General features: G+C 42.2%; 1 protein-coding gene across 3 annotated transcripts in view; it reads right to left on the minus strand.

The window, feature by feature from the left end:
• Nucleotides 1-10,055, minus strand: part of PANK1 (pantothenate kinase 1) — a 42,613-nt gene extending 32,558 nt beyond the window's left edge. Inside the window, exon 1 of one of the 3 annotated variants that reach the window (XR_009763973.1) lies at nucleotides 9,538-10,055. Coding sequence is in view for 2 of the 3 variants with exons in the window: in XM_061635454.1 (XP_061491438.1) it covers nucleotides 9,538-9,775 (238 nt within the window). In the remaining variant the exon portion in view is untranslated. Of the gene's footprint in view, nucleotides 1-8,688; nucleotides 8,859-9,537 lie in introns of those variants that run through there. The other 2 variants (XM_061635454.1, XM_061635456.1) reach the window with 2 other exon arrangements.
• Nucleotides 10,056-12,560: the final 2,505 nt, after the last annotated feature.

Raw genomic sequence — 12,560 nt, forward strand, 5'->3', positions numbered from 1 at the left:
CTATACTTTAACCCATACATGGCCACACTTGGGAAGTTTGTCTTTACCACTTGGAGGGTGGAACAGTCTACATTGACACTTCAGTACCTCTCCTGCAGTGAACTTTAAAATCAAGGGAATTTCAAAACACAACTTCTGTTTATTGAGAGAAGCAAGAGGGGAGAAAAGGTTTGGGAGCCTCTGATGAAGTGAACAATGTCAATAAAAAACACCCAGCTGTGCCTGAAACGTTTGTATCAAGCCACAGCCTGGGCAGACCCAGTAGGAACTATCTGGATGATAGCCCAAGGCTACAGTGGCATTACTGCATGCACATGCGGCACAAATAGAAAATGTAGGAACCTAGAAAGCTGTGATTTATTGAGTCTGACCATTGGTCCATCCAGCTCAATACTGTTTTCCCTGACTGGCTATGGCTCTCCAGGTTTTCAGCAGGGGAAATTCCCAGCCTTTCCTGGAGATGCTGGGGACTGAACCTTAACTTTCTGCATGCTAAGCAGATGCTGTACTAATGAGCAACAGCCCTTGCAGTGACTTGCACTTCCTCTTGCCCCTGCAAAGAGGAAGGTGATTTTGTTTCCTTGCAGGGAAGAATATACACCTTACCACAAACAGAAATGTGCAGGGACAGGAAGACTTATGTTTCCACTCTTCCCACTTTTTTTTTTTTTTAAGAAAGATCCTGAGAGTTTTGTCAATTAGTTCTTCTATGGCTTTGTTTTATGTTCTTTGTAAAGTGTAACCACCTCCACTTTTTAGTTTGGGGCAGACAGAGAAAATGATTTGCAGTTCCTCTCTCATAGACCTTCGGTTGATCACCTAAAGCAAATTTCAACTTGTTTGCTAACATCAGCACAAATGCAGGTCCCTGTGTGTTATTATTAAGTCCTGCACTACTTGTAGCCATTAATCCAACACAAAGGAATTTGAACCGCAGAGAGGAAATCATATGACTGACCTATCAAGGGCACACAAGCTTTAAAATCCACACAAGGGCAGCAGATAAATTATAGTGCATAAACAAGACACTGAGTGATGGTATTGCAGATATGTTAATTGGTCCATGCTGTGTATTAGCATGCACCACATATATACCCATTGCCACGTTTTATTAGCTCTTCCTGACCTACTCATTAAGCAAGGCCTTTTCCTTTACCTATCTGGAGACATACAATGAAACTGACAGGGTTATAAAGAAGGCTTTAAAAAATTATTTCTTCTGACAACAGTTTGTCGGGAACTCAGTACACTGATCTATTTGGGTTTATCACTGTACCAGATTATGAAAACTTGCATTGGCACAAGGTAGTTCATTTCTAGGACTACATTAGTAAAACAAAGTAGTAAAACTGGCCACAAGATACCTCCTAGGATGTTTTAAAAACCCAGGACAATAGCTTTAAAGCAGCCTTCCCCAACCTGGAATTCTCCAGGTGTTTTAGACTACAACTCCCATCAGCACCAGCTGGTATGGCTGTCCTGGCTGGAGCCGATAGAAACTGTAGCCAAACATCTAATCCAGGAGTGGAGAACTGGATCCAGCTGGTGGGCTGGATCCTTACTTCCCCTATGGGCCAACTCATGGCAGGTAGGCAGGGCTTAGCTGAAATGGCCTGACGGGCCAAATGGAGAGGCAGGCCTAGTTAGTCTGCAGAATATGGTTTACAGACCCATCGCCACCTCTGGCTAGAGGTTCCCCACTACTGATCTAAAGGGTGCCAGGTTGGGAACGGCTGCTTTAAACTGGGTAATGCTGAAGGAGGAGGACAGCAACCAGGATGGTAATGGGTCCTATGAGGAACGATAGAAAGTGCTTACATATGTTTAATCTGGAGAAGAAAAGGGAGACATCAAAGCCCTTTAGGTATTTGAAAACAGCTGTGGTGTAGAAGGTGAAGCTTGTTGTGTGTTGTGCCAAAGGGCAGGGCTAAAACGACTGGTGGAAAATGGCAATGCAACAGATTGCAGCCAAGCATTAGGAAAAAGCTTCCAAATAGTATGAGTTGATCAGCAACAGAACTGGTTGGCTCAGGAGGTGGTGGGCTCTCCTTTACTGCAGATATTTAAGCAGAGGCTGGGTGACCAGCCATCAGAGATACCACAGTTGCGCCCTGTATTAAGCCAAGGATTGGACTAGATGAGCTCAAAGGTGCCTTCTGACTCTAAAATATTATGGTCAGTTTTCAATTAAACTCTTGTGCTAGCAGAATGAAATCTTTGTGCTGACACAACATTCACCTTAGCACTACATTGACTACCACCCTACAATTTTAAGTGATATATTGAAAAAAAGACCTAATATTCAAAGAAAAAGGATATGACTATGGTTTAGTTCTCACACTGAGGTAGTAAACCTCTGCCTGCTCCCAGATTGCTGGTGGGGGCTGATATGATGGTATGTTCCCTCATAGAAAAAAAAATCCTACACAAAAGAAATCAGTCATTAAAAAAACCCCAAAAGCTGGTCTAGGCTGGGAGGCCTTTTCTTGACATCTGGTTTCTATGCGCAGGGAATTTCTTTTCTATGAAAAACAATCCAATCATGTGAGCCCAACATGCTAATACAGCCCATGTTTGCCAGCTCAATGAGAAGTAGGTCTAAGTAAACAGAAGGTATCTAAAAAGACTGCAAGGATGACTTAACTTGATGGCTGCTAACAGCTGGACAATGTAGGGGAAAGTTCATTTATGGATAATGTGAGAGTACCTTTAACACAGTTTCTGAGTGCACTTTAAAGTGGACAAGTCCACCTGTTTGTCCAGAACTGTAAAACATTAAAAACTGTGTGTGCTTTAATAATGCCTGACTTTCTATCTATCTATATATGTTAACACAAATCAGATTTGGGGTAGGGAATTCTAATCTACTTTAGTAGTTGAAACTAGAGAGACAGAAATGGGTAGTTCTGCAATTAACTACATGACCTACAAGGGCAAGATCTTATGTATAAAGTGCATGAGTTATTCTGCCTTCCTAGAAAAACCCTATGCATAGTATCAACCTAATATCACTGCAGAAAATAACATGCTTGCATGTTCATGTATTTGTTAGATCTGTAAATGTGAACATTACACAGAAAAACAAAACATAGACTGCATTTTATATTACTTTATTGTTTAATAAAGTATTGTATATAAATATTACCTTAATGTTTAGACTGCACAAGACAAGTTTACACCAGGTCATTCATTATTGCAACACAACGTCTCTAATGTAACTGCAGGTCATCTACAACACAGCCCATGCTGTGGGAAGTCAAAAGTGTACAAAGCAGCACCTTACCCTATCCTTATGACTGTAATTTGTTTACAACTATTTTTAATATTTTTACATTGCTGTAACCTGCCCTGTAACCTTATGGTAGGGAAGAAATTCAAATAAGGAGCACATGCTTGTGAGGGATGATGGGGCTTTCCCCTCCAATCATGGCATAATCACTTGCTTAACAAGTACTAGGACACAACTTAATGATTTGACAACCAATAATATACTTCTCTTGATTTCTCAGCATGTGGTGACTTATATCAGAATATAAGAATTAACTCTATTAAACAGTATTGGGTTTGAGGGGTCATGATAGTCCTGTCTATGATGTTTAATCTGTTCTGTGTCATTCACACATGCACATCACTGACTGATGCATATGAAAATCAAACCTAGACTATTCCACAGAGGATACAAAAATGACTAGTACTGTTCAGTTTAAGGTTGTTAACAAAGAACTTTATAGAATGAGGGATTCTTTGATGGGACTTATAGCCTGCCTCATCACAAGGGCTTGGGGCTGGCAACAATATGCCATTTCCCCACTCGCTATTCACCTCCCCATCAGTGGGCTCAGCTGAGCCTTTGGGAGAAGAGAATTTCAAAGTTGAAGAGAAGCCAGTGGATTGGATTTGGTATATAATGATATATTTAAGAGAATGTTCCTAGCCAATCATAAATTCTATAATAGGCAAAACAAACCTTGCGGTTTAAGAATGTACTTATAGCCAACTGATATTTCTATCAAACTTTAAAAAGCAGGGAAATTGGGCAGCTATACTGAATGCACCAGGGGAGCAGGAATGCACCAGGGAGGGGAAGGGGAGATAGGAAAGGGAGGGGAGGGGAAGGGAAGGGGCAAGAGGGAGGGCAGGTTTGATCATTTGCATGCTTTTTGAGTTCAATGGGATTTACTCCTGTACAATCATGCTTAGGATAGGTGAAGCTGACCTAGGGGAGGGGGGAGAAGGGGAGGGGGGAGAAGGGGTGGACAGGCACTGGGCAGAGGAAAAGCCCCTTTCCTTTCCTTTCCTTTCCAAAAGGAAAACATTGTGAACAATATCATTGTTTTTCAGGGTTTCCCCCACCTTTTTATCCTACAGCAGGCACATGTAGTCTCCCTCCCAAACAGCTGTGAGTTGGGGTTTCAGAACACTGACGGTTCTTACTGAGCATGCCTGCGCTTATCACTGACTTCCATGTTAAATTTCTTAATTAAAAGTCATCCGGGCATTTTTTTTAACTTATAACTGCAGAAGATGAAGGTCGAAGTATGGGACAATGTCAGTAATAGGATTACAGGTACTCTGTGAGCATGGCTGAGACCACCGACAGAAAGAAGTCCAACAGAAGTCTGGTGTTTTTTTTCTTGTTTTACACTTTGAATTCTCTATTCTCTCTGACTGTTTTGTGTATTGCCATGAAAACTTAGAAGGTTGTTAAGCAAGTGTTTCTGAACGTAGGACTATAAGTTTTGTAAGGTTTTGTTGTGAAATGAGCTTATGGGACACAGGAGAATGGCATGGGGGGTATTTTCAATTTAACACTGTGGAATGTGAAAAATCCATGCTGGCTATATAATACAGCGGCAAAACAAGGGTGAGGCAATCTTTCAGGTTTGCTGCATTCGGGTCATTTTGCGCTTTATAAATAATCACCAGCACCTTGAATCACCAGAATAATGGAAAGCCTTACCATTAACTCTACTCTCTGCAGAGATGTAGAATTTCTGGACATGTTATAGGCTTCAACACTATCATCATCGTTAAGAAAAACAAAACCCTCTTGCTTTCCTTGCTAGTGAGAGACAGAGAAAATGGAAATATATGCAGCATTTATTTCACTAGCACTATCCAGCTATGTTATATCCTTTGGGCACCAAAGAGAATATTCAAAAGCACAAGCTATTGTTCCCTAAGATAAAGCCAAGGGTTCATGTCCAACCACCTGCAATGGCTTCTGGCCAGTTTCTACATAAACCTTTAAAAAATGAGTTTGTTTTGATGGGCAAGGTACACACTAGCAAGAAAAGCAAGCGCATACTGCCACTACAAAAAGCGCTTCCAGGCTGGGAAGGGGGGTGAGGTCAGAACGATATACGCTCAGGGGCTATGCATGAGCTGGTATGGCCAAAGTGCATGCATAAGAAGTTGGTCATCCCTGTTTCTAGTACTGGACTCTTTATATTCCCCAATTATATTGCATATTTGTGGAATGCCCATATAAACAATGTACATGTAAGCAGAAAGTAGCAGTCAGCTGTTCAAGGAGATAGGTCATTACAAATAATTTTTGAGAGGTTAAGATTTCAGGGGGGGGCAACATACTAATTACAGCAATATAATAGTACCATTTGCTGCTGATGGTGTTGAATAAGTCTTTCTCTCAATTTTTCCTTGTGCCCCACGAGGTGCTATGGCCAGTCTCAGCCAGGAGCTGATGCTGGGCAGCTCAGAGTTCTTTCTCCCTAACTGGGATGCATGCCTGGCCCCAAGGCATCCACCCACAGAACTGTGATCAGAACTGTTTAGGACAGGGAAACCCAGAACAACAGGCAGGCTAACAGGTTGTACACAATAAACATTCAGGGTTGTACATAGCTAAGTCCTACTCAGAGCAGACCCAATGAAATTAAGTTAGTCATGTTTATTAACTCAATAGGTCTACTCTGAGTAGGACTAGCACTGAATACCACTAAATAGATGCTACCTATAGACATCACTTGGCCATCCAGCACTGGATTCACCACAATGACCGTTATACCAGTAACAATTGTTTCATCACAATGCAATGATTATATATATATCTTTTGAATCCTACCAGAACTTCTTCATCGTAAATCAACATATATTACATTTACTTCAGACAATCTTCTTGCTCCACAATACTGTATTTCCAGTGTTTCCATGTTGCTTGCTACCAAACAAAATCTGAAGCAGATTTCATGCATATAAGGCTCTGACATTATAACTATAACCACACTTATTTTTTCCCTTGACATAAAAAATAACATTTTTGTGTGTGTGCCATGCATAGAATGAGTGATCAGAGATGTACGGCTTAGACTTCCAGAGGCTTGTGTTATTGGAACCTTTTCACGAGCAAGTTGCCTTTGCACAAATTAGCTGATGCAATTTGCAGGGCATCCTTTAACATACATAGCTAATAACCACCTTCAGAAGTCAATATTGAATAACCACACTAAACCAGAAAGACTGGATTATTCTTTGTTGTGTTCTACTCAGATCTGTTCAGTGCAAGCTCCTTATTTTATTTCATTAATCCGTTAAAAAAAATAACCCATTCTTTTTTCAGCTGGACCCAATGCATCCAAGTACATGGGTTTCACAGTGTTTTTATGTTATTCCTTTCCATTCTCTTTAGAAAAAGAGTGTTAACCTATATTTTCTTGTATTCTAAAGGGCTGTGTGGAACTACAGAGGTCTCAACCTGTTCTGCAAAGAATTATTTTAAAATCTCTGACATTTCAGAATAGACTGAGATTAAGGTGAACAACAGAAATATACCAGCCTGGTATTTTTACATTTGGTGAAGACAAAAATAACACCACCTTTGACTATTTTTCTTAAACACAGTGTTTAAAGACGACATTGCCAACAATTGCACACACAAAAGAAAAATTAGAAAGTTTCCTTTTGCCTTTCCTTATTCACACCAGGTTTGAAGATTGCACTTAGAAGCTACAGAAATCAAATGACTGAATGTATGGTGCATAACTTTTGCTATTGTTGCTAGATATATAAATACATTTAAAACTTCAGTGTTGTATCTGACTCATGCTGCAATCCAATTCATGTCTACTCAAAAGTAAGCTCCATTGGATTCAATAGGACTTACTCCCAGGCAAGTATGTATTAGATTGCAGCCTAACTCGTATTCACTGGAGACCACTAGAATCAATGGACAAGTTAATAATGACTAAGTTAAGCCCATTTATTTCAGTGGGTCTACTCACAGATGTAAATAAAAAAGGAAAAAAGCTGTAGGACAGCCCTATAAAGCTGCAGAAAAGCCAGTATTCCAGATAGCAGCTTGCATCTGCCCTGATTTTATAACTAGGGGAAATGAAAGAGTAGAAAAAATGCCAGTGACACAAACCCAGCAGCTCCAGAAAAAATAAAAACAAAAGTCAGTTGGCACTATAAGTAAAGGACTAGTGGTTAAGGTGTTAGACCATGACCTGGGAGACCAGGGTTCGAATCCCCACATAGCCATGAAGCTCACTGGGTGACCTTGGGCCAGTCACTGCCTCTCAGCCACATGAAAACCCTATTCATAGGGTCGTCATAAGTCAGAATCGACTTGAAGGCAGTACATTTACATTTTAACTTCTGAGTAAGTATGTTTAGGATCATGCTAAACAATTCCAAATATTCTGCATAAGTGTAGAGCTGTACTGATTTCAAAAGGGTTGTGCATTTGCAGAAATAAGGGCTTCATCACAAAGCACCTAATGAAATTTTGATGCCATAATAGTCAGTGGCAAAACACTCATCTTTAGAATAGATGTGATTTCTGTATTTATATGGTTGGCCATAAGAAATAAATACATGTGTGAAAAGGGATTTAAACCTCAGGTCCAGTGTACAACAGACACTTCAAGGGAAGGTGCGATTCTCATGTGTTCAGCTTTATTTTATCCTTTCTATCTCTTATCCAGTTGTAGGACCCATCTCTCATACTAGCACTCTCTCATTATGCATAGTGATGACTCTACATAAAGCAACAATACTCTCTTGAGTATTTGTTTTCAATGGAAATATGACTGTGTATTTTCTAGCTCAGCAAGTTGTCCAGAAAAGTAGTTGGCTTTTCTTAAAATTCAACAAAAAAGGCAGCAGAATTATGGTCCACACTGGAGCTCAATGCTGCTAATCATAAACATACTGACCTGAAAGTCCCATTGAAAACAATGGATCTGGCTTCCAAGTAAACACAATTAGGAACAGGCTGTTATTGTCATGGTGTCAACAATTTCCAATACACCCTTTTTGGGCATACTCACAAGTTTAACACAATGCATTTCTAATTGCTCTGGATCATTCTGTCAAAGTGTGCTGAACACTGAAGTTTGTTATGGAAAAATGACACACATGCATGAGCCCAAGACATTTTGATCCGGTGAATCTTTTTGAGAGAGTTCAGATTGTATTTTCAATATAAAAAAGTAATTACATTTCATAGATTCATAGAGGTAAGAAGGATCTAGTTGATGATCAGGTAGAACATCCTACCCCAAAACAGCATATTTCTCCTACTGGAGATTAAATCTGTCACCTGATCAGACTCTTAAGAGATTTTTCCTACATTTAAATTGAAGACAGAGAGAGAGAGAGAGAGAGAAGTACATTACTGACCGTTTAACAATACTCTTAATTTAGGGGTCAATACCATTTACTTACAATGTGTTTCATCAATTATAAGCCTCATTTTGAGTTACTAAAAGTCAGAGAACGCCGGTTTCCTTGAGAGTGACAATCCAAGTCTGTGCCTCTTTAACATCCCAACAATCGGCATCCGCTTTAGCAAGGTCACATTTATGCAGACTATAAATTGAGAAATCTCTCATTTTAGCGATCTGCACACAGCCGTGCAGAAACGAAGACAAACCCACTCCCTCCCAGCTTCCTCATTGGTCAACCGTGGGACCAGCCTACGTGGTATCAGTGGGTGTGTTCCCCGGGATTGCGACTCTATTGGCTGGCCTGAAACGGCATTTAATGAACAGACTGTTGTGCGTGGAGACAGGAGGTTGCCGTACATCACAAATCGTTGGAGGAGCGCGTTAGAATTAATAGCAAAAAGGAGAAGGGCCGCTCACAAAACATAACGCGTGTACTATCAGGGAAATCAGTAGGAGCCTCTCTCTCTCATCTTACCATTTTTTTTTTTGCCAAAAAAATATATATAATTATCTGTAGCCAACTAAGCAATGAAGCCGTTGCTGTTTAAGGCTTGGATTTCGTCAGAGAAAATCTCGTTAACAGTACTCATGTGAGCAAGCTAGCAGCCAAGAAGCGTCCTGATTTCATTCACAAAGCGGCTCTCTCTCCCACCCCGCCTCGCGGCCGGCGGCCAAGTGATGGTGACTCTATAGTGGCTGCCATACCACTGGAAGGCGAAGGAAGCAACCTGGCCTGCGTTCCATCGCCTGAAGCAGAACAGGGCCCCATGCATGCATGCATACATACATACATGTAATGCAACACGCTACCCACCGCCTAAGGCGGACCTCTGCATTCCTCACTTACGTGGCCTGTTTTTTCTGCCCGAGTCCATCCTCCGGCGCGTCCTGCATTTCTTAGTCGGGGAGCCCTGGCTGGGCAGAGGCGGGTCTTGTCGGAAGAGCAGCGGGTGGGGAGCTTCTCCATTGCTGGGCAGCCCATGGAAGCCGTTGTGCAGCAGCCCATTATGCAGCGAGCAGGTGGGGGCCGCCGCTGCAGCTGCCGCCGAGGAGACGCCGGCTTGGTCTCGGAGCCTCTCCCCCATGGCGCCGGCACCAACGCGGAAGAGGCCGCTCGCTCTTTGTCCTCCCCCGCAGCTCGCGAGCAAACAAGGCAGGGAGGAGACTCTCAGCGTCCCCCGCCGCTCATGCTCTCCTCCGCAGCTCCCTCGCGCCCGGGATGCGCCTCCTCCTTCTCCTTCTCCACTACCACGACCCTCCCAGGCGCAGGCGTCCTGTCCACCGCATGAGAGAGGGAGGACTGATGGGAAGGGGGCGGTGGCAGCCGCAGAGTTCTCGGCTCCTTCCAGGAGAGGGGCGACGACGGTGTCCTCAAGGGACACCACCTTTCCTCCCTCTCATGTGCGCATGTTGGTTTGCCTATACAGATGGCCGAATTATGCCATTCGGGGGCTCGCTTTCTGACATACGCTTCCACTGAGGTTTGACTCAAGCGTGGAGAATCTGTGGCCCTTCGGGTGCTGTTGGATTCTTTAACTGACAGCCAAGGCATAGGTGTGTGGAAGATAAAATATGTGGTGGAATGGCTGTTTTGTTTCCTCCACCCGTGTCTCGTAAGCGCAGGACGGCTTGGTTACTTCTGTATACGATCCTGGTTACTTAATGTATATTATCCCGCCTTGCCTTTCTCCCAAGGAGCTCAGCTCCATTCCCCATCCCCACCCCACAAACAACCCTGTGAGGTAGTTTGTGCTGTGAGTTTATGGTTACTGGCCCTGGGTCCCCCAGCGGGCAATAATTCCCTCAAAGTCATATCCATCAAACGTCCCCAAAGGAATCGCCCTAAGTAATGGGATATAGACGGTATGAGGACAAAGGACAGCAAAAAGGAAGTGTGGTGTAGTGGTTGGACTGGGACTTGGTGGGAGACTTGGGTTTAAATCCCCATTCAGCTATGACACTCCGTGGGTGATCTTAAGCATTCAGACTCACAGGATTGCCTAAGGGGGGTAAGGGTGTGTACACTGTCTTGCGCTCATTGAAAGAAAGGCCTGATGTAAATTTGATTTTTAAAAACCGTAAAAATGAGATAACCTTCTTGCTGACAAACCTGTTCCGCTTATAGTCTAATTGCAGAAAAAGAAATTTGCACTTGATGTGTGGCAAAATTCTCTTTACCTTTTGGCAAGATGATGCAGGTGATTAAGACACCTCCCCCTAGTCTAGTTGGGTTGTCTGTATGGGCTCTACTTTGTCCTCAGCCTTGAGCTTGTCTTGGTACAGGTATTCCCAGTTTCTCCCAAGCCCTTTCCCGCCACTGTGGGTCCGCTTAAACATAAGGTTCAGATGGCTGCAGCCTTCTTTGTTCCATCTTGGTGTACACATGACACAGTTCTAGCACTATTAATCTGATACAAACACAGTTGTAATTCATAAAGTATGTTTCCCCATCATAACTGAATGTTATCCTCACACCAGTCCTGTGAGGTGCCAGCAGACACCAATAATGATTTGAAACAAATGCTGATGAATGTTAAAGAGGAAAGCACAAAAGCAGGATTGCAACTGAACGTCAAAAAGACTATAAAGTAATGACAACAGAAGATTTATGTAACTTTAAAGTTGACAGTGAGGACACTGAACTTGTCAAGGATTATCAATACCTTGGCATAGTCATTAGCCAAAATGGAGACAATAGTCAAGAAATCAAAAGAAGGCTAGGACTGGGGAGGGCAGCTATGAGAGAACTAGAAAAGGTCCTCAAATGCAAAGATGTATCACTGAACACTAAAGTCAGGATCATTCAGACCATGGTATTACCGGTCTCTATGTATGGATGTGAGAGTTGGACAGTGAAAAAAGCGGATCAGAGAAAAATCAACTCATTTGAAATGTGGTGTTGGAGGAGAGCTTTGCGCATACCATGGACTGCGAAAAAGACAAAGAATTGGGTGATAGAACAAATTAAACTAGAACTCTCACTAGAAGCTAAAATGATGAAACTGAGGTTGTCATACTTTGGACACATCATGAGAAGTCATGATTCACTAGAAAAGACAATAATGCTGGGAAAAACAGAAGGGAGTAGAAAAAGAGGAAGATGAGAGATGGATTGATTCCATAAAGGAAACCACAGACCTGAACTTACAAGATCTGAACAGGCTGGTTCATGACAGATGCTGTTGGAGGTCACCGATTCATAGGGTCACCATCAGTCGTAATCAGCTTGAAGGCACATAACAAGAAAGGGCCACTTCACACTTTACAAAATTCCTTTGGTACAATAACAATTTTCAATTTGCATATAGAGTGTTCATGTGATAATTGCACAATCAAGGTTTTTTGAATGCATGTACTTGCAACGTAGACATTGATAAACTATAGCCAACTGCAGGTTTCAGTATTTGTACAAACCACTCTATACATAGTTACAATTTATTTCCTGTACAGAATTTTGTAGTAAGGCTCACAGCATTACTTATTCCCATTTCACAGATGGAGAACTGAGGCCAAAAATACAATTCAGTCCTGTGTCTGTTTATTCAAAAGCAAGTCCTAATTGGTTCAACAGGACTCACACCCAACTAAGGGTGCATAGCACTGCAGCTTTTGTGATTTGCCTGCATGAACCTGTGATTCAGGCAGGATTTGCATCCAGGTCCTCCTCCTTGTGAAGATCCAGCCATACTCCAGAGTTTTGTTGTTGTTGTTTTAATGCCAAGGCTTAGCCCTGGAATGAGTGAAATTCTAATTAAGAGAACTTTCCCCTCACCTCCAAATAACCATAGTCAGTCCCTTCACATTAGATTTGAATGAAGAGCTTATAGGTCAAAGGATATGATTTCTAGGTAGGGTTGTGTCTTAGTGCCT

Source organism: Rhineura floridana, chromosome 7 (genome assembly GCF_030035675.1).
Source record: "Rhineura floridana isolate rRhiFlo1 chromosome 7, rRhiFlo1.hap2, whole genome shotgun sequence".
NCBI classification, from domain to species: Eukaryota; Metazoa; Chordata; class Lepidosauria; order Squamata; family Rhineuridae; genus Rhineura; species Rhineura floridana.